This window comes from Marmota marmota, unplaced genomic scaffold (assembly GCF_001458135.2).
Source record: "Marmota marmota marmota unplaced genomic scaffold, marMar, whole genome shotgun sequence".
NCBI lineage: Eukaryota > Metazoa > Chordata > Mammalia > Rodentia > Sciuridae > Marmota > Marmota marmota.
In genome coordinates, this window is record NW_026000026.1 from 66,618,789 (window position 1) to 66,641,643 (window position 22,855).

The 22,855-nt window shown below is 34.3% G+C and overlaps 1 protein-coding gene across 1 annotated transcript in view; it reads left to right on the plus strand.

The window, feature by feature from the left end:
* Man2a1 (mannosidase alpha class 2A member 1) overlaps nt 1-22,855 on the plus strand; it is a 159,002-nt gene that overhangs the window by 45,964 nt on the left and 90,183 nt on the right. The window contains exons 5-6 of the mRNA XM_048811867.1: nt 13,285-13,412; nt 20,432-20,605. Coding sequence (XP_048667824.1) covers nt 13,285-13,412; nt 20,432-20,605 — 302 coding nt within the window. The remainder of the gene's footprint in view (nt 1-13,284; nt 13,413-20,431; nt 20,606-22,855) is intronic.

The following is a 22,855-nucleotide window of genomic DNA, read 5'->3' on the forward strand; positions in this document are numbered from 1 at the left end:
TTTAAAAAAAAAAAAAAAAAAAAAGGAGAGGAGAACACTCCCTTTCCCAGACACTGATTTTCACAGAGAGTGTCCTTGGCCTGAATTGGGTGCCCAGAACAGTGAAAAAAGTTGCTTTTATGTAAACTTCCTCAGATTGTGAGGCTCTGAGCCCCTCCCCTTACATACTGGGTATAAAGTTCTAAAATTTCTGAACTCAGGGTTCAGAGGGGTGATTTGATGGAGGCAAAAAGCCCCCCTTTTGAACCCAGGTGCTGCCAATAAACCTGCTTCCTGCTATTCCTTGGTGTCCAGCCTCCTCTGTCCTATTTCACTTCTCTTGATTCTACCTGAGTGCAGGTTTCTCTCTTTTTATTTTGTTTTTGTTGGCCATTTTACTTAGGTTGAACTGTATACAGTTGCCAATATTTGACCACTTTTGATGTACAAAAATGGAAGTTCCTCATATGATTCAATGCAATGCTAAGGATAGAGGATGGCAAGATTTGTGGGGGGGGGTGTAGGGGGGTAGGGTGTGCACCATTTTTCTTGAATAAAAGTTTATTTTATAGCTACACTAGGACATTGAGCTTTTTTGTTGTTGTTGTCAAGATTCGCTTAAAGTTCTCTCTGTTCTGGCTATAATCATTCACTTTTGTTCATTTATTACATTTATCTGTGGAACTAGGATAATAGCAATTGTTTTTCTTACTTGAACAAAACATTCTTAGAGTTAGTTACCTAAATGTAGGCAACATGTATAAATACTGGGGAAAACTTATTAGATGTTTGTATTTTGTATTTGCTCCCCTTAATTAAAGTTCTTAGCTTGTTCTAAGGGGCATTACCAATAGAATCTTTTTTTTTTTTTGACAACTAGTGTATTGCTTATACAATGGCTTGTTTTTCCCTTTTTGAAGATGAGCTATGGATTAAATGTCTGTACCTGAATTTGCAAACTAGCTATTGCAGAGCTGAATTTGTAATTCCAGCAGAGTTCCACCTAAGCTTTCACTGTCCCTGAAGAATACCAATTGATTGTGGGAACGTAACAAAAACATAACTCAAGTGATCCCCATAATCTATTCTAGCAATGACTTGTTTGATTCTTCCCTCATGTGGCAGCAGTATTTAGCTTTATAAGCCTTTAAAAGTGAAAATCTAGTTAACTAAAGAGAGATCCATGCAAACAACATCTAGCTTTTCTAGTTCTCTCTCTCTCTCTCTCTCTCTCTCTCTCTCTTTTGGTGGCTCAAAATAATTTAATCAATTATAGTCATGGCCCCTGTTTGTAACACATTCCAGTGGATTTAAAAGAAACTGCCTTTCATGAAGTAATCAGCACATTTTCTGTATATGCTCGTTTTATTTACTTTTTAGACTTCATATTTGGATATTTTTGGCTAAATGCAGTTAAATACTGCATAATGTTCATAATACATCAAAATGTGACCTCAGAGTCAAGCTGCTAAAACATTACCCTTAGCATTTCCTTTGACTAGCATCCACCATATTTCACATTTGTTGTTTCTCTCTGGGCTCTGAGATACTAAAACAGTTTTTACATTGCATTTGCTTCTGCCCTTGATGCCAGTAGTTGTTGGAAAAACCCACTGAATGGTTAGAACCTAGAACACTTTGCATGATCTCAGAAATCTTGACCAGCTTCTTTCTGTCACATTTTGATGTGAAATAAGCTCCAGTTGTATCCATTACTTAGTAGACTTTGTATCTTCACCACATTTCTGCCTTTCATTTTGTTTCTAAGAATGCAGACTTTTTATTCATCTAATCTCTAACCATCCTCTTGTATCTTTTTAAGGTTCATATGTAAGTGAACTTTTCACTCAGTCCTCTCAACTATCTTTATTTTTTGGACTCAGAGAAATACTTGATGTTAGTTTCTTAAATAATAAGAATCCAACTTCTCCTATGTATATTTTGTATTTTCCTGAAAACAAATGGACTGTTAATGTTCTTATACAGACTAATTTATTATATGTTTTATACAGGTCAGATTTTATGGTATTTAACCAAAGGCTGTTATAAAATTTACAAAGCAATGAGAAGTTAGTGTGTCTTGTGAAGTTCAGAATCAGTACAGAGTTGGATTGAGTTTACAGCCTAAAGGTACTTAACATTTCATCAGAGGGATCATAGCAATGTACCATGGTCTAAAATAGCTTGCTCTGATTTTCTTCTCTCCTCATTTGCTAAGTGTCCTGCTCTTGCCTGTGGGGTAACCCCCCTCCCCATTCTCTTCATTTTGCATGCTTGTCCACATTATTATTTAAATTACTTAGCATTCAGTCTACTCCCAGATCTCAAACTCCAACCTAGACTTCTTTCTTTTTCCCTGGTTAATGTACTGGTAGGAGCTAACATTTGAGGGTATGCTGTGAACCCAAGACATGTTCCAAGCACTTATATATTTTTTTAGTCAATCCCCTAGCATTCACTTTAAGTTCCTTTATTATCCTTATTCTCCTGTTGGGAAAACTGAGGCATTGAAGTTAAAGAACAAAACTAAAAGTTACCCAGCTGACATGGAGTTAGAACCAGAGCCAGGCACCCTTGCTGCAGAATTGGTGCTCCTAACTCCTATGATCCTCTGCCTTTTGGCCTGCCATTTTTCCCACATCCAGTCAGTACTTGAACCTTGTCAGTTTCACCTCTATAGTAACTCTGGGCCCTGGACCCTCATTTTCATCCCTGTTGCTCTTGTTCTTTTTTTTTTTTTAATTTTTTTTTCTCAAGTTGTAGATGGACACAGTACCTTTATTTATTTGTTTATTTTTATGTGGTGCTGGGCATCAAAACCAGTGCCTCACACATGCTAGGTAAGCATTCTACCACTGAGCCACAACCCCAGCCCTCTTGTTCTTTCTGTTGTGAAGACTACCAGATGATCTCCCTGAGTCTAGTTGCACTATTTCAGAGCATCCTCCGTTTCACCATTGGGTTTTTCAATATATTTGAGTCTGATGATGTTTTTTCTATGCGCTTAAGTTGCAATTATACTTCAGTGTCAAAAGTTGCAGACTGATTTTCTCTGCCTGACACAAACTGACTTTTTTATTCAGAGCCCCCCTACTTATCCACCTTTGTCCCCAGTCACTTCCTGCCTCCTCTTCCGTAGGATGAGTATTGAGCCATCCATGTGGGTACCTTGTACACATGCTGTTTTATGCTGTTCAGGAATTTGTCCATGTGTTCTTTGGGATTTTTTTACCCTTTTATGAACTGAATAATGTTAGTCCTTTTAATTTCCAGAGACTCAGCTGAAATATTACTTTATCTCCAAAGCCTTCTCTCATTTGCTCCACCATGCATTCAGCAATAACAGGTGAGCAAGACTGACCTGATCCCAGCCCTCAGGGAAGAACAGGCAAGATATGTAATTAAGCACAGGATTACAATAGAATGTTTTCTTCTATGGAGCAAGAAGGCGGTTTTGGAAGCAAGTGGTATTCAAGTAGAAACCTGAAGGATGACAAAGAAAGGGGTGTCAGAGTGTAGGGAAGAAATTTCAGGTTACCTGAAGAGAGTTGTGGTTACGGGCCAGGGATTAGCCCAGAGGCATTACATGCCCAAAACCCTGAAGTTTATTAGTCTGCAACAGCAGGACCCAGATGTGTGTATGTAGAGACTGGGTAATGTGTGGCCATCAGGGAGATACAAATGAAAACTTCTATGAGGTATTGTCTTTGACCCCTTTAGAATGGCTGAAATAAAAAATCTACTGATGATAGCAAAGAATGTACACTCTTACTGCTCATGGGAACATAAAATGGATGACTTTCTTTTTTATGTATTTTTTATTTTTAGTTGTAGATGAACACAATCTCTTTATTTTATGTATCTATTTTTATGTGGTGCTGAGTATCAAACCCGGTGCCTCATATGTGTTAGGCAAGCGCTGTATCACTGAGCCACAACCCAGCCCTGTATAGATATTTTTGTAGAATAATTTTTCATAGAAGTTCAAAACTGGAAATAATTCAAATGTCCATCAACAAAATGATGGGTTAAAAAATGTGGCATACACAATCCCTAAAAAACAAATACCAAATGTCTTCTTTGATATAATGAGAGCAACTAAGAACAGAGCAGGGAGGAAGAGCAGGAAGAAAAGATTAACATTAAACAGATACATGAGGTGGGAGGGAAAGGGAGAGAAAAGGGAAATTGCATGGTAATGGAGGGAGACCCTCATTGTTATACAAAATTGCATATAAGAGGGGAATGGGAAAATAAACAAGGAGAGAAATGAATTACAGTAGATGGGGTAGAGAGAGAAGATGGGAGGGGTGGGGAGGGGGATAGTAGAGGATAGGAAAGGTAGCAGAATACAACAGTTACTAATAGGGCATTATGTAAAAATGTGGATGTGTAACCGATGTGATTGTGCAATCTGTATTTGGAGTAAAATTGGGAGTTCATAACCCACTTGAATCTAATGTATGAAATATGATATGTCAAGAGCTTTGTAATGTTTTGAACAACCAATAAAAAATAAAAATGTGGCATACAATGGAATACTACATAGCAATGAAAGATAATGAATTACTCAAATATATTGTAATATGGATGAATCTTACAAACATATTAAGTGAAAAAAAAAGCAAGACACAGAAGAATAAATGTTGCATGATTCCACTTAATGAAATCTGAGAGCAGACTAAACTGATCTCTTATGATAGAAATAACAATGTCAGAATTGTATGTTTTGGGGGAGTAGTAGGTGGACATAGTTTGGAAAGGGGCATAGGAAAGCTCATGAGTTAATGGAAATATTCTGGGTATTATTTTGAATAGTGATTATAGTTGTCAGAATTCATGAGTGAACATACATATTGCATGTTGTTAGATCTCAATTTAAAATACCTCAGAAAATATAGTACACCCATAAACATGATATATGTCCCCATTCATGGTAAACTGTGCCAACCATAACCCTTTGTGCATGTTTAGTAAGTTGTTATATGAGTTTTAAAATTTTATTCTTTAACTTCTTACATGTTTCCCCAATTTATGATGAGTGAACATTTTTTAAATTTATTTATTTTTATTCTAATTTCTTATATATGACAGAATACATTACAATTCATATTACACATATAGAACACAATTTTCCATATCTCTTATTGTACACAAAATATTGACACAACATTTATTTCTTTATACATGTACTTAGGGTAATGAAGTCTATCTCATTCTACAATCTTTTCTACCCTCATGTCCCCTCCCTTCCTCTCCCACCCCTTTGCCCTATCTAGAGTTCATCTAATCCTCCTATGACTCTATCATCCACTGCCCCCAAACCCCATTATGAATCAGCCTCCTTATGTCAGAGAAAACATTTGGCATTTTTTTTTTTTTGGTATTGGCCAACTTCACTTAGCATTATATTCTCTAACTCCATCCATTTACCTGCACATGCCATAATTTTATTCTCTTTTAAAGCCAAATAATATTCCATTATGTATGTATACCACATTTTGGTTATCCATTCCTCTACTGAAGGGCATGAATGAACATTTTTTGAATGAAGTCATATTTATTATACATTGAGGTATTTAAATTAGACTGCATCCCCTATTAAAACTTTGCAGAAATTATTCATTGAACCATCTGAGGAATATTCTTAAATATTATGGCCATTTTCAAGCTACAGTTTTGTTTTCAGTGCTTAGGAGAAATCAGGATATAGCTTTTAAAGTTTAGAAACATTTTAAATTTTTTAAAAATATAAGCCCAAATATTATAGGAAGAGTATACAATGAAAGATAAAGTACTCAACCATTTCTGTCTCCTTGTCCTTTATCTCGTCTTACTGGAGCTAGTTGACTAGATGCATTTATTTTGTGTACAGGTAAAGAATTGAATATGCACATATGTTTGTAGACATACATATGCATACATATATTATACAGATGATAAGGCACATTGCACTGTGCTTTTTTGAGTGGGTCTTTGTTTTTTATTGTGGCAAAAATGCATAATATTAAAGGTACCCCTTTAACGATTTTTAAGTCTCCAATTCTGTTGTCTACCCATCGCCACCCTCCATTTCTAGTAATTTTTCATAATCTCAAACCAAAAGTTTGTATCCATTATATAGTAATTCCCATTTCTCTCTGCTCACATCACCAGTTGCTGACAACCGCCATTCTACTTTCTGTTTCTCTGTATATGATTATTCTAGGTATCTCATAAATAGGTATTATGCAATTTTTGTTCTTCCATGTTGGCCTGGTTTACTTGCACAGTGTCTTCAAGGTTCATCTGTTACAGCATGCATCAGAACTTCTTTCCTCCCTAAGGTTGCATGACATTTCATGGTATGTGGAGACCACATTTTGTCTATTCTTTTGTCCTTTGATGGACATTTGGGTTGCTTCCACTTTTTTGTCTTTTTTATAATGCTGCTATGAACAATTGATATACAAATATCTGAGTCTTTTATTTTAGTCCTTTTGTGTATGTACCTCAGAGTAGGATTGCTAGATCATATGGTGATTCTACATTTAAGTTTTTGAGGAAGCCCTGTACTGTTTTCCACAGTGGCTGTACCATTTTTTGTTCCCACAAGCATTGTGCAGATTTCTTTCTTTATTTCCACTTGTTTGATGTTTTTTAAATAATAGCTATCCTAATGAATATTGTACCATGCATTTTAAACATATTTCTTGGAGAACCTTTTATAAAGTCTATTTAATGAATGGGACTTAATTTATTTACTTCCAATTGATTACCATGTAGTTTTATTTCTGATCTCTTGCTCATGCATAGAGTGTATCTTTTATCTTTAGTGTATATAGTACTTTCATTTTTTAAAACTTTTAAATATTTTCTGACTTTTTTTTGAGAGAACCTGGAAAAGTATCTTTGCATTTTACAATTTAAGATTGCTAGCAGTACTTAAGAATACCTATTTCTGTTCAACCTCGGCGTTACAGTATGTTATACAACTTTTTCATCTTTCTAATCTGATAGGTGAAAAGTGGCATCTTATTGAGTTTTCAACTTTCATTTACTTAGTGAGGTTAAATTTCTTTTCATTTTTAGGAGCCACTTATTTCTGAAATATCTGCTTCATATACTTTGTTTTTCTTTTGCATTTTTTGGTACCCTTTTCTTACACTTTTATATAAATAGGAACACTGAGTAAATGGTGCTTGAAACAGCTGTGATTGCTGTGCTCATGGAGCTTATAGTCTGTTGGAGGAAAAAGACAGTACAAAATACGAATGTATAATTCACTTTTGTTATGAATGCTATGAAATTAAGTGACGTTTGGGTGGGATGTGGTAGTCAGCAAGTACTAGAAGGGAAAATGTTTTAGGCAGATTGAGAGCATGCACTGAGAGCTGAAAGAAGAATGGCTAGATCTGAAGTGAAATTGGGAAGAAATAATGAGATGTAACTCATTGTCTTCTTTTCCTCATACACGAAACCTTTAATAGGCATCAATATTCAAAAATACAAGTTTCTACAATTATGAAGAGTTTTAAAATAAAAATCTTATTTTTACTCTCTTACAGATAATCTCCCTAATCTGATTAGCAGAAATAAGTGAGGTTCTCAGCAACTCAGTGAGACTCTGTCTCTAAATTAAATACAAAATAAGGGTGGGGATGTGGCTCAGTGGCCAAGTGCCTCAAAGTTCAATTCCTGGTACCTCAAAAAAGAAAATCTGATTAGCAACTGTCTTTAGGGTATGCATTGATTCTTTTGAGAGCCTCTATCTTTTTGAGTTTTAATTAATTTTTAAATTTATGAATAAAACTCTGTTTGTCATCTTGTATTATTTCATATTTCCCCAAATGTGTGATTACAGATTTAACTCATTGTCTCATTTGAAATTAATTTGTGATTCTTTGAAGCTTATTAGGTGATGCATTGTTTGCTACTAAGTTGTCTGTAACTATTTCATCATTAGGGAGAAAGTCTCTTTGAGTGTGTCCTCCTGTGTGTCACCACAATCCAAATGGCTGATGAGTCTACATAGGGGGAGAAGTGACATTCTCAGAAAATGATTTACTGCTTCTTGTGCTCTCCAGTATTCTTAAGTGTAAATTCTGCATCCTAGGCAAAATGAGCAGTGACAGAAATGCTCAGCTTAATTTTGATCAGTTACTTCCTTCCTTAAGCTTTTTATATCAAATCCCCTAGCATTGAAATAGAAACACAGAAATACATTAATTAGTTACAAATCCAGTCAGTACCTTAAAAAAGTGAAACACCAGTATTGTTAACTTTCAGAATGCCTAAGTTTCTGAATTTTGCTACATCCATGGGCTGTGTTTCCTTCGTTTCTTTTTCCACCTTTGCCTCTGAATCTCCTATTTATTAGGAAATATCTTGAAGTGTATATGTAAAAATTGTTTGCCAGAAATTAGTGTGTTGGTAGAAACAGAGCAATAGACCTTATGGGAGGGGCATGAGTTTTTGGATATATTTTCCTCTGCCTTTTTTAGAATTGGTTCATTTATTTGATTTTTAAACATCAAGTGAATAAAAATACTTTGAAATGCCTGTATTTGTTCTAAGTAAAATTTTCTGCCTGGGAATGGTGGCGTGCCCAGGAGGCTAAGACAAGAAAATGGCACATTTGAGGCCAGTCTCTGCAATTTAACAAGGCCCTAAATAACTTATTCAGACCTTGTCATAACATACAAAAAATAAATAGGGCTGGGAATGTAGCTCAGTGTTAAATTGTCCCTGGGTTAAATCCCCAGTAATCCCCCCCGCCGCCATTTTTTTTTAATGTTGGATATAGCTATTTCCCATTACTTTTATTTAAATTATTAAAGTCTTGAAAATGCAGTTATAATCTGTCTTAATTTTTGTCTTATCACTAACAGTAGTGATTTTAAGTGGTATTTTTTATATGCTTACATAACTTTTCTGTTATTGCTTTTATTTTTAGAAGTATTTCCTTATATATTGTTTCTACAAGATACTCTGTTCTAATTTTTGTGGCTATTATTAAATGATGATGGTCATTGCTGTGTTTCTCAATAATTAGGTCAATAGCTTTCCCTTTTTTGGGGGGGCAGGTACCATTTGTTGTTCTTTATCCCTCAGATGCTGAAGTGCTTATCACATAGGGTCTGGAGTACAGGGCAAATTTGTGTGCTTACAGATTTCTGCTTTTGTTTTTGATATTGAATGATCACATGGCAAGTGTTTTTGTCTTACACAATAAATATTTTATACCAAACCAAACTTCACTGCCTGTAAGAATCTTCTGGTTTATAATCTTTCTTTTTTTTCTTTTTTAAACCATGCTTATGGATGGTTTTGAGGGTCATACAGTGGGAAAAATAGGCAGTTCAGTTAAAGAGGTATAATCACTAACCTTATTATTCCTGTGTCGCATTACATAGGCTGTTGCTTCATATTTAAAATTATGTTGTTTTTGCTTTCCATTGGTTGTTTTTTTCTGATTAGAGAGTCTGTGCTTAGAAAACACTAAAAGCTGTGCTCGTTTGGCCTGTTATTGTGACCTTATTTCTACCTATTTTGACCTACTCATGCAATTTTTCTTAAAAACATGTAGTGGCAAGCTATTCTAAAAGGAAAGTCCCCTGGCTTCCATGACATATTAACTTTTTCTTATGAGCATGTTTGGAAAAAAAAAAAAAAATCAGAGAACCTATAATAATCCATTCTTTTCCCCACAAATTTGATGGCTATATTGAGAAGATTTTTCTCAACTTTTAAGTCTGACCCACAGATGTGACTAATCTATGGCACAATTTTGGTAATTTTAAACATCTTTTGCCAACTGTAGGAATAGTTTCTCCTTATTACTCTTTTCTAGAATTTTTCACAAATTTATTCATTTTAACATTATCACTTCCTTTTCCTCATATATTATCTTTCTACTTGATCTTTGACTTTCCTTTTGATTTTCTTTTTAAGACTTCCCATGCTTCCCTATTTCCTCCTTATTATTTTGTATACTGTGCATTGAACCCAGGGTGCTTTGCCACTGTGCTACATACCCAGTCCTTTTTATTTTGAGACAGGGTCTCTCTAAGTTGATAAGACTAGCCTCTACCTTGCAATCCTTCTGTCTCAGCCTTCTGAGTTGATGGAATTACAGGCATATTCCACCACACCCAGTTCCCTAACTTAAATTAAAAAAAAAAATTTTGTTGTTGTTAATGGACCTTTATTTTATTTATTTATTTATTTATTTATTTATTTATTTATTTATTTATTTATTATTTATAAGCGGTGCTGAGAATCGAAGACAGTGTCTCACACCTGCTAGGCAAGTGCTCTACTTACTACTGAACCACAACCCCAGCCCCCTAACTTAAATTTATATGGCCCCTTTTCCTAAGCTTACTTTTCTTTTTTTCTTTTAAAATTTTTTTGACATATTATACATGCATGGAATATAACTTATTCTAATTAGGATCCCATTCTTGTGGTTGTACATGTTGTGTTGTTTCATGGGTGGTGTATTCATATATGAATGTAGGAAAGTGAGGTCCGCTTTGTTTTACTGTGCTTCCTATTCCCATAAGCTTGGTTTTCTATTGGAGTAGTTCCTTTTGGATGTCCCCCTATTATCAGTAATCTTGACCAAATTTATATTCATCATTCCAAAGTGAGTCCCCTTGTCAACTCTACTTCACTGTCTTGTTTATTAATACCACTGCTCCCTTAGACACTTGTCATTGGAACCCCAAGTCATATTTGTTGTAATCCTCCTTTTCTTTAGCTCCAATCCTTCCCTAATTTCTCTTGATACTTTTTCATAAAATGACTCCGTTGTCTTCTTTCTCTTCCATATTTCTTACCACTATCGAATTCTAGAGCATCTCACCTCATGCCTAGATTATTGAAAGTTCATGCTAACTGACACTTCCTTTTCTAATTTATATTTCATGTATCTGTGAGTTTGGCATATATATATATATATATATATATATATATATATATATATATATATATATAAATGTTATGTAACTACCAATATTAAACTGAGAGTCTCATTCATTGATTGCTTAGGGGGCATGTAGATGTGAACCAAACAGCATGTGTAGTCCCTGTTCTTTAGACTTATGTTTTAATGGAGAATAGGAGTGAAGAGAAGAGAGAAGGCATGTAAATGAACAGGTAACTTTGATTTGTGATATAAGCCATGATGTAATGATAGTGATTTGGGGATACTGTGGAAGTATGATTTAGCCTGGGTGCTTACAGAGACTTCTCTGAGTATATATATTTGAGTTGAGACATGAAGGCAGTTGGAACCAGCTAGCTGGGGAAGGATAGAGAAGAAAGTAATGGAAAATATCTTAGATATTTTGTCTTTAACCACATGACATACCATCAAAGCATCTCAGGCATCATGGGGAAGGAGAAGGGATGGGGTGTTCACAAGCAAAGCTGGGAAAATTAGTTGCAGAATATAATTTTATTCTGTATTCAATTGACTGTTCTTAGGAAACCATTTGTGACTATAGGACAGGAGCTAGGTAGCAAAATTGATATAGGTAAAAAAAAATTCCATCTTTAGGGTGATTTTTTTCCCATTTTTAAAAAATTTTCTTGATAGTTATTTTCTCTTCTAGATCAGCAAAGAATTTATTTTTGATAAACTTATAAAATAATGAAGTTGAGTTTCCACATTTCATGGTCATATTAAATCCTAAGTTGTCCTGACATCTCAGGTTACCAGTGCTCTCATAAGGTATAAAGGTTTAGTTAGGTCCATGGCCTCTAGAGTGTGGTTAAATCAGGCAATCACATTATGATACATAAAATAACTAATTATGAGCAAAGGCAGTAAGGGTGGGTGAGACACAGTAGTCTTGGATTTAGTTGTGTTCTTAAAGAAATGTAATTTATAGAAATTTCCAGCTTTTTTTTTTCTAAGTTTTTGATGTTTGTCTCAGATTCTGAATGTTGTCGGACATTTGCGTTCCTTTAGATGCTATAATGAGTCATTATATTCTTCAAGTGAAATAATTAGTTAATGATCCCCATGACAATGTAAATTTAACTCACTTCTTTGTATTTTATGCAAGAAATTTTTAGATATAACTTATTTTTATACTTCTAGAAACTGTATCCGTTATCCAGGATCACTGGTTAAGTGATCACTGGTTAAGTGATCCTGCATATGTTTAGAAATCAAATGTTGTGTTAATGTTGGGCTTCTGATACATATTTTTTGTGCCTTTGGTGTGCTTTGAGTAAATTTGGCTTGGTATTTCACTGTCAGGTGTGTGCATCCAGTGAGATATACACTTGCTTCATCCTGAAATTTTACCATTGTCCAAACCACCTTATTGCAAACTGTCTGTGACATTTAAGATATTTGCGTAAATTATTAATTTTATGCTTTGGCACTTTTCAAAAAAAATTTTAATAGTTTTTTTTTCCTTCTCATAAAAACTTATTTTCTTATAACAATTCAATTTTACAAAGGCTAGGGATCTTTAACCTGTATGGTATTATGGCAAAGGTCAGTAGACAAATAATGATAATGTTTGAGCTTTTCATTCAATAAGGAAAAATAAATGATATAGTTTACATTCAGACTAAATCTAGAGCAAAGTGCTTTAATTCATTTTTTGGGGGGTGGTGGTACTGGGGATTGAACTCAGAGGCACTCAACCACTGAGCCACATCCTCAGCTCCATTTTGTATTTTATTTAGAGACAGGGCCTCACTGAGTTGCTTAGTGTCTTGCCATTGCTGCGGCTGGATTTGAATTTTTGATCCTCCTGTCTCAGCCTCCCTGTCTGCTGGGATTACAGGCATATGCCACCATACCTGGCTAATTCTTATTTTTGAGTAGTTTGCTTCATTAACTTCTCAGTGTCATAAGTACTATGGTAAATATTATTTTTTTGGTATAGGTATATGGAAATAAATTCTATCCTTAAAATAGCCCTCCAGTAAATACTCATCAAGCATGTACTCTGAGTAAAGCACCTTGCTAGATGCTTTGTAGGATTCAGAAATAAATTATACGTGGCTCCTGAGATTAAGAGTCTTTGCAGCTGTGTGGGAAATTATACCCTTTGGGAAAGGAGCCTCCAAAGTGACCTGCATGACCTTGCCTAGGGAAGGGATGGTTAGCTAAGACATTTTACTATGGAAGCTTTATCACTAGAACCCTAAAGTTGAATTCATTCATTGGTGTAAATTTTTTTTTTTTTTCACAGAATAAATTCTGGCTACACTTGAAGTCTGTTTTACAATGTTTATTCTACTTTTATTTTTTTTTTATTTGAACTTATATTTGTTAATGTCTTGTCATCTCCCTAGGTTTCTGCAAACAGGTCAGTTTGAAGTTGTGACAGGTGGCTGGGTTATGCCTGATGAAGCTACTTCACATTATTTTGCCTTAATTGACCAGCTAATTGAAGGACATCAATGGCTGGAAAAACATCTAGGTATGTGTTAGTGTTTTCTGCTTTCATTTGGGCTATTTGGAGTAATGAAATTGGGGTAATGTGAGATGAAGCTTCATTTTATTTTTTTAATAGTAATGATAATTGTTGAATGATTTATTCTTCATTAGTTTATAATATTTCTTGGTATAGTTATATTGTATACAGGTCTATACCTATACCATAGTATATAATTGTTTAGTGTACTCTACTTTGTATATCTGTTATTTTATGTATTAGTTTTGTTATTTTTAGATTTTTTGTTTATTAAAATTTGATCGTAAGAGGCAAAAACCTATTATTATCTTACACCAAAGCAATAAAGATATTAATAATGTCAATCAGAATTCGAGAAATAGTAGCTTCAGGTAAGACTGGATCTGGGAATTCAAAAATTATGTTGTCTGTGTACCATCTCTTTGGGACTACCTGTTTGTGCTTTGGTCTTCTCCTGACTTTTACTGCATGGTATGTAAGATGACCCTAGGTACCTGAGATTCATTTTTCAAGCTAGTAACTAGGAAAAGTAATTTTCTTTTCAACTTTTATCTGATTGGTCCAACTTGGATCAGAGGCTTATTCCTGAACCAGTTACTGTGTCTAGAAGTATAGGAGGTAGAATCCCTGAGGCATAGTCATTTTATGGTGAGGACCTGGGGGCAGAGGTCCTTCATGTGAATGACCCCATGGAATAGTTCTAGTTAGGAAAAAATCTACCACAAGAAGTGAGACAGAGGATACTGGACTGATAATGTCAGATATCCACTATATCTCATAAAAATTTAGGATATATCTCATAAAAATTTAGGATTAATTAAAATCTTTTTGAAATCTAATATTTCCATTTTGTAACATGATATGTGACTCTTCAAATATTTCTATTGCTCAGTGTAATTTTATAGTTTTATTTATAGTAAGCATAGATGTTTTTTACTGAAATTATTTCTAGATACTTTGTTATTTAGAAATTTTTTCCCCCTACAAGGTATAAAATCCTTCGCCCTAGTAACTATTTCTTTACTTTGTATCTTGACATTTTCACATTTAAACAAAAGTTGTGACAATGTTGCAAAGAACTGCTTCTTCATGCAGATTCAGAGATTATCATTTTGACACCTTTGTTTTGTTTTTCTTCATATGATTATTCTCAGTATTATTGTGGTTATTATCATTATAACCTTTGAGAATAAATTGCAGATGGTATACCCATGAAAAAACAGTTAAAATAGCAGTTCTAAGACTAATATCTAGTAGTTTAGACCTTGTTTGACTGGTTGGTCCTTGGCGTTCACTGGGGACATGGATTTCCTGAATGGTAAGAATGGCTCACTGGTTTTAAACTGCAAACTATGCACTGTGTGCTAAACATTATTTCCTTCTGGGTGTCTGGAATCTTACTGTCCTAGGCAGAGGGTGCTTAAGTGACTATCTCCTGGTGGAAATGGATACTGAGTGTCTAATGAGTTTTCTTGGTTGATAACATTTTGTCACAATTTGGTGCTGGAATATTTAAACACATCCTATGTGCATCCACGTGGGAGAGGGCTGTTAGAAGCCGTGTCAGGTTTCCTCTGGATTCTGCTCCATGTGCCTTTTCCTTCTGTTGGTTTTATTCTTTATTCTTTCTCTGTAGTAAATCATAGTTCTGAGTAGGACAGTATGCTGAGACCTGTAAGTTTTCTTAACAAATCTCTAAACCTAGGGGTGGTCTTAGAGATCCTCTATACCCAATGGTCTCTTTTCTTAAATACTGAACTATGTCATAAGCCAAGAATATTCACTTTATAAACCTCAGTTGCAGATTTTTTTCTTTATATTTAGCTTTTATTGAAGTATAATTTGTATGAAGTATAATATATAAATTTTAAATATGACCTTCAGTGAATTTTGACAAGTGTATATACCCATTTGATACACTTTTAAAAAATTATCCCAGCAAAGTTCTCTCATGTCTTCATCTTTCCCCTGCATTTACCTGCTTTTTGATTTCTATCACTGCAGAGTTTTGCTTGTTAAATAACTCATGTATGAACTCAAATAGTGTATACTCTTTTGGATCTAGTTTCTTTTGCTGAGTTTAGTTCTTTCCCTATAACTTTATTGAGATATGTTTTATAGGCCATAAAACTCACCTATTTAAAGTACACAGTTCAGTGATTTTTGGTATGTTCAGAGAGTTATGTAACCATGAGCCTTATCCTTATTTTTAGAACTTTTCAGTATCCCTGGAAGAAACATTATACCCATCATCTTTCTAGTTTCTTTTTTTCCTGCCCAAGTTACCACTAATCCACTTTTTTGAAGATAGTCCCCCTTTAATATCTGTGGGAGACTGGTTCTAGAATTCCTCACAGATACAAAAACGCAAGTCTCTTAAATAAAATGGCGTATAACCTTTGCATGAGTTTCTTCCCCTATACTTTAAACTATCTCTGAATTAACTTCTAATTCTCAATACAATGTAAATGCTGTGTCAATAATTTTTATAGAAATAATGACTAGAAAAAAGTTTATACATGTTCAGTATAGATATAATTTTTTTTTCTAAAATATTTTTGATCCATGATGGGTAGAGTCCACAGATGTGTAACCCATGGATACAGAGGGCTGACTGTGGATTTGACTGTTCTGGACATTTCACATAAATAGAAGCATACAATACGTGACTTTTTGTGTCTGGCTTCTTGGCATGTTTTGAAAGCTCCCTCATATTGTAGCCTGTATCAGTGCTTCTTTCTTTTATATGGCTCTATAATACTTTGTTGTGTTACCACTTTAGTTTATCCATTCTTCAGTTGATGGATACTTGGGCTGTTTCTCCTTATTGATCACTATGATTAATACTGCGATACACATTTGTGTAAAAGTATACATGTGTTTTCATATCCCTTGGATATATAAATGGAAGTAGACATGGGAACTCTATGTTTAGCATTTTAAGGTAGTGACACTCTTTCAAAAATGGCTGCATCATTTTACTTTTCCACCAATAATAGAAGGTTCTCCTTTCTCTATTATCTTCAAACGCATCAGTTACTGCCTTTTTAAAAATTGTAGTCGTCCTAGTGTGTTTTGTTTTGTTTTGTTTTGAGATGGGGTCTTGCTATGTTGCTCAGGCTAATCTCAAACCCCTTGGCACAAATGATCCTTCTGCCTCAGCCTCCTGAGTAGTTGGAATTGTAGGCAGGCACTACTATGCCTAGGGGGGAAAAATTGGTGGGGGATATTGGGGTTAAATCCAGAGGAGCTTTACCACTGAGCCTCATCCCCAGCCCTTTCTTTATTTTTTATTTTGGGTCAGGGTCTTACTAAGTTGCTTAGAGCCTTGCTAAATTGCTGATGCTGTCCTTGAACTTGCAATCCTCTTGCCTCAATCCCCTAAGACACTGGGATTACAGGTGTGCACCACCACACCTGGCAAAATTTTTAATTCTGGAGTTCCGTTTACCTATTTTTTCCTTTGTCACCTGTGCTTTTGTTGTCATAGTTAGAAATCATTTTTAAATAACTTTATGGTTTTAGTTATCAGGTCTGTGATCTATTCTGAGTTAATTTTTTGTGTATTGTAGCCAGTAGGATCGCACATTCATTCCTTTGCATGTTGATAGCCGTTGTCCCAACATTCCTGTTGCTTGGTCTTCATTGAATTGTCCTGGCACTCTTGTTGACAATCAGTTTACCATAATGTGAAGGCTTTATTTTGGGGCTTATAAAGCTGTCCTTTGATTTTCTGTCTGTTTTTATTCCAATACCACTCTGTCTTGATTTTTGTAGCTTTGTGTATGTGAGTTTTGAGATTGGGAAGTATGAGTCCTCCAACTTTGTTCTATTTTTAAGCTTATTTTGTCTATTAAGGGTCTTTTGATATTTTTTTCCAATTTGGATTTTAGGATAAGTTTATTAATTTCTGCATAATGCCATCTTGAGATTTTGGTAGTTATTGTGTTGAATTTGTCAGTTTAATCTGAGGATACATGAAGATGGAATGTCTTTCCATTTATGCAGATCTTTAATTTCTCTCAGTGTTTTTTTTAAAAATAGCTTTTAGTATAAAAGTCTTGAACCTTTTGTTAAGTTTGTTCCTGCGTATTTTATTCCTTTTGCTCCCATTATGAATGGGATGCTTTTAAATTTTTTTTTTATTTAGAAATATTCATTGCTAGAATATAGAGACACAGTTGATTTATATATAGTGATCTTTTATTTTTGTCATAGTAGGGATTGAGCCCAGGGTCCTCTACCACAGAACTACATCCCAGCCCTTAAAAAAAAAAAAAAATGTTTGATATAGTATCACTATGTTGCTGAGGTTGACCTTAAACTTGTTATCTTTTTTCCTTAGCCTCCCAAATGGCTGTATTACAGGTGTGTGCCATCATGCCTGGTGCATATATGATCATATATACTGCTACCAGCATTGGTTTTTGAGATTCATCTTTGTTTTAGTTAGCTTTTTTGCTGCTATGACTAAAAGACCTCACAAGAATAATTTTAGAGGAAGAAAAGTTTGTTTGGGGGCTTATGGTTTCAGAGGTCTCGGTTTATAGAGATGGCTCCATTCTTCAGGGCCTGAGGTGAGGCAGAAGATCATGGTGGAAGATTGCTCACATGATGATCAGAAAACAGAAAGAAACTATGCTCAGCTCAACAAATATATTCCCCAAAGACATGCCCCTAATGGCCTACCTTCTTCAGCTACACCCTACCAGCCTACCTGGGGATTAATTCACTGAGTGAGTTAAGGCTCTCAATCATTTCACCAGTCATTTAGCCTTTAAACCTTCTTGTGTTTCTTCACACATGGCTTTGGGGGAAAACCTCATATGTAAGCCATAATAGTTGTTTTGTTGTCTTTGTTGTGTTACCACAATAATTCATTCAGTAATTCATTCTTTTTGATGATTGGGTAGTAATTCATTCTTTTTGATGACTAGTAGTAGTATTGTTTATTCAGTTTCCTGTCAAACATTTGGGGTGCTTCTAGGTTTTAGTTATTATGACCTATGATGCAGTAAACATTTTGCGTACACATCTTTTTGTGGGTATATGTTTCATTGTCATGGATAAATACTAGGTATAGAACTTCTGAGTTTTAGGGTAGATATGTGTTAACTTATTGGTAAATATGGAAGAGTTTTTCAAAGTGGTTTTACTATTTTATATTCCACCATCAATGAATTAGAATTTCAGCCATTTTATTTTCTTACTGACATTGTTAATCTTTTTTTGTTTGTTTGTTTGTTTGTTTTAACCATTCTAGTGGAAATACAGTGATATTTTAATTTGCATTTCTTTGGTGAATAATGATGTCAGGTACTGTTTCTTATGCTTATTGACCAGTGGTTTGTCTTATTTTGAAGTTTCTAAGTCTTTACCATTTTTTTTTCCAAGTGAGTTGTTTTTTGTGTGTTGTAGATGTTCTTTGTATGTTCTGAATATGAGTTCTTAGTTTTTAGTTTCTCATTTTTTTAAACCATTTAATACCATTATAGGAAAGTTTGGATTTGTATTTATGTGTGTAAATCTCCTAGAAAGTTTACTTTTTATCATTACTAATATTTTATCGTTACTAATTTATTATTGATTGTTATAAGTATATCTTAAAAAAATGAAAAATGTGTCCCCTATTAATATTGCTAGGATTAGACCATATATCTCTTTACATTGTTCAAATCAGGTGTAATAGTGACATATGACATGGTGCTATTTGCCTTTTCTTGTTTCAGTTTTTTAAAGGAAATTGCTTAGCTTTACTAAGTATATTATCTATTATTTTATGGTGGGTATTTTTTATAGCATTGAGAAATTTCTTCTCTTTTTAGTATTTTTCAAGTAGCAGTGCATATTGAATATTACTGGATTTCTTTCAGACATCTATTAACATTATATGGTTTGTCTAATTTGTTCTATGAATATGATAGCTGTTTGCTCAATTAAAAAGTCATTGACTTCCTGGGATAAATCCCTTTTGGTCTTGGTGCTATTGAGTTCAATCTGTTTAGTGTTTTTTGTTTATGATTTTTATATCTGTTTTCATAAGTGAGATTAGTTTTCTTTCTTAATGTGCTACATTTATATGAATTATTTATTGGTTTAATGATACTTAATATAATAATTAGGTAGTATTGCATTTTTCCTTATATTCCATGAAGTTTATGGACATTTGAAAGGATTTACCAGTAAAATTCCATGCCTACAGGGCCTTTTGTTTTAGGTAATTTTTTGATAATGCTAAAAATTTCTCTACAGTTATTTGTACTATCTAATTTGCATCTAATTTATATGAGTAGAAGTCTCATTTGAGAATCCTACATAAGTGAAAGATCAGATTTGTATAATGGTCAATGAATAAATATCTCAACTATAATCTGTTTATTTATTTATTTTACTTTTTATCTGTGAACTATATAGCTTTATTTGAAGGTTCTTATAATTGATATGATCCAGGTGTAAAAATTTCTATTGATCCCCTCTTAAGTTAGAGAAAAAGCAACAGCTTCAAAATGTGAAATATGATAAATAATTATTCTGATCAGTTCTACCACTATATACTAAGATAATTTGTAGCTGTGTAAAGTATAAATGACAGACCGAAAAGTTCTAAATGTGGAGATTGGGAAGTATAAATTGAAATGACAGATCAGTGTGCTTTTGGGCTGTCCCCCTCCACAGATAACAGCACTCTGAGATCCTTGAGGGTAGAGCTTTGGTCCTTTTTGTCTGTCCAACTCAGGTGAATGGTAGTGGCTTTATAATAGCTATGAGATGGCAGAGGGCTTATTTCAATTCCATCTAATGAATTTCAGTGACCATCTCCCTGCCTTGGTGGACATGAGTGGCAGCTTCCTCCCTGTGGGGAGTCTTACTGGGAGTACTTTGCAAAGGGTGATGTCAAGTAGATCCTCTAACTCATAACCCAGGAGTCCATAGAATTCTGATGTGTTTGAATGTGTTGTGACTTGTTTTTATTTCATTTCACTTATCAATTTCAAAATATAACACTTATTTTCTTTATTTAACAGGCGTGAAACCTCGTTCTGGTTGGGCCATTGACCCTTTTGGACATTCACCAACAATGGCTTATCTTCTAAAACGTGCTGGATTTTCACATATGCTTATCCAGAGAGTTCATTATGCAGTTAAAAAACATTTTGCACAGCATAAAACACTGGAGTTTTTTTGGAGACAGAATTGGGGTATGTAGGATTTGATGAAAGCAGAAGATCACACTTGACCTAGATGTTGTTTCACAAGGGTTATAAACTCATGACATTGTTGGTTTTATTCAGTGTCATTATTAAAATTCATATTGACTAAAGATGGTCATTCTCTTATTACAGTTACTTTCCAGGATGGTTGTGTCAAGATTCTTTTAAGCAGTGATGTTTATGTTTATTCATAGATCATTGAATCTTTATTATGTCTAAAGGAAGTATGGAATACAGAGATTAGTATTGTGCCAATAATGCTATCATTTGCTTCTGGTTTAAAAAGCACATGCTTTATCACAAAATTGAACATGCATGAGAACTGCTATTTAGTCTTTTGTCTCATATTCAGCCTGTGTCCTTCCTTTTGCCTTTCTTGTCTCTGTACCTTGTAGGAATTGCCCTTGAAAACCTTAATCCTGTCCTCCTGGAAGAGCCTTCATGTTGTCTGTAGTGTCTGTTTTCATTCTGTTCTGTAGGCATGCAGATATTTCAAGGACATGCTTCTGCTGGCCTTCGTTGAGGCAGAGGAGACAGAACCATGGCCTAGTGGGAGGCTTTCCCTCTCCCAATCCCCAATTATCATTTGTTCATTTATTTTTATTTATTGGTTTTTTACTGTAGGCCATACTTTATTCTATGCTTTTTATATCTGCTCTCTTATTTAGCCTTTATTACCATCCTTTAAGTTACATTCATTACTATCCCTTTTTGATGGTGAAGAAATGGAGGTTTAACTATGTGAAACCATTTGCTAAAGTCAGACAGGTTATGGGTAGCAGAGGTTTAGATCTAGTTATGTGCAATCCTGAAGCCCAAGCTCCTAACTCCCTGGCATTAACTTCTCAGTAAGATTTCATCTTGAAAACAAGATTTTGTTGCTAAAATGATGTTAGGAAATTTCTACATTACATCATACTTTCTTTCCTATATAATCTATATTCCTTAGGTGTTTCAGAAAAATCATTTGTATATCTAGACAATAACTTTATTACACATAACTTCTGTTTTTTTTTTCAATAAGGAAAGCAACTAGCTATGTAATTTTTTATTCTGGAAAATTAAACCTGTAAGGAGGACAAGAATTTGTAAGGGGTTATATCCTGTGTAGTTTCATTGAATGCAAAGGAGCATTTGAAAAACAAAGGATTGTTAATTTGCCCATAAATATCAGTAAGAAATTATTGAATACTTTGATATATTTAATACTGTGCAAGGAAGAAATATAGAAAACATCCTTTCCTGTAAGGAAGTTATTGTCTAATTTGATAAAATGCAGGCCCAATTAAAGGCAGTGGATAAAATTAAATATATATATGAACTGCTAAGTAGTGAGGTATAAGGCAAGGTAGGTGGATGATGAGTATGTTTTCATCTGTAGGAGAAGGGAAGAGGAAGTTTCTGTCAGTTCTGGGACTTGTAGTAACCTGTGTGCACATAGCAAGTATTGGTGAACAATATTCCTGGTGCCACACCTTTGAATGGGCTTCATTGAAACCACTGATAACACAGAAACATAAAAGTTTTAATAGTTTTAAAAATTTACAAAAGTGATAATTATCTTAACTAAATAGCTAAAATTGGAATATTTTAGAACATAAGATACATTTGAACATGTTGCTTTTTGAAAGATATCAATAAATTGAGCTTGTATTGTTCCCCCCCCCCCCCCTTTCTTTTGTAGCACTGGGGATCAGACTCAGGGCCAATCCTTAAAGGGTATGCTAGGCAAGAGCTCTGCCACTGGACTACATCCCCAGCCCTTTTTATTTTTTGAGACAAGTTCTCGCTAAATTGCTGAGGCTGGCCTTAGTTATTCTTCTACCTCAGCCTCCTGAGAAACTTGGATTACACCTGGAATTACTGGCTCTGGTTCTCATGAAGCAGTTATTTTTATTTTTTAGAAATGTAAATGTTGCTTTTTTGTTTTTCTTTTGTTTTTATTATAAAGCAGTAAATACCCATTTCTGGAAATTGGAAATCCATACATAAATAAAGGTAGGAGAAGTTGTTTAAAGCTTAGGATCACACTTCTGAGGATAACCACTTTTAACCTCTGTTTTAAGTGGTCAAGTCTTACTTGTGGTGGGCATCAGCTCTTTCTAGGGCAAGATCTTAACAAATGTTGCTCTTGAGGTTTTAATTAAAAATTATTCTCCTTCAGTAATCAGTGCTCTTTTTCTACATTTTTTTGTTTGCTTTGTTTTTGTTTTTTAAATTTACCCCCCCCCCCCCCCC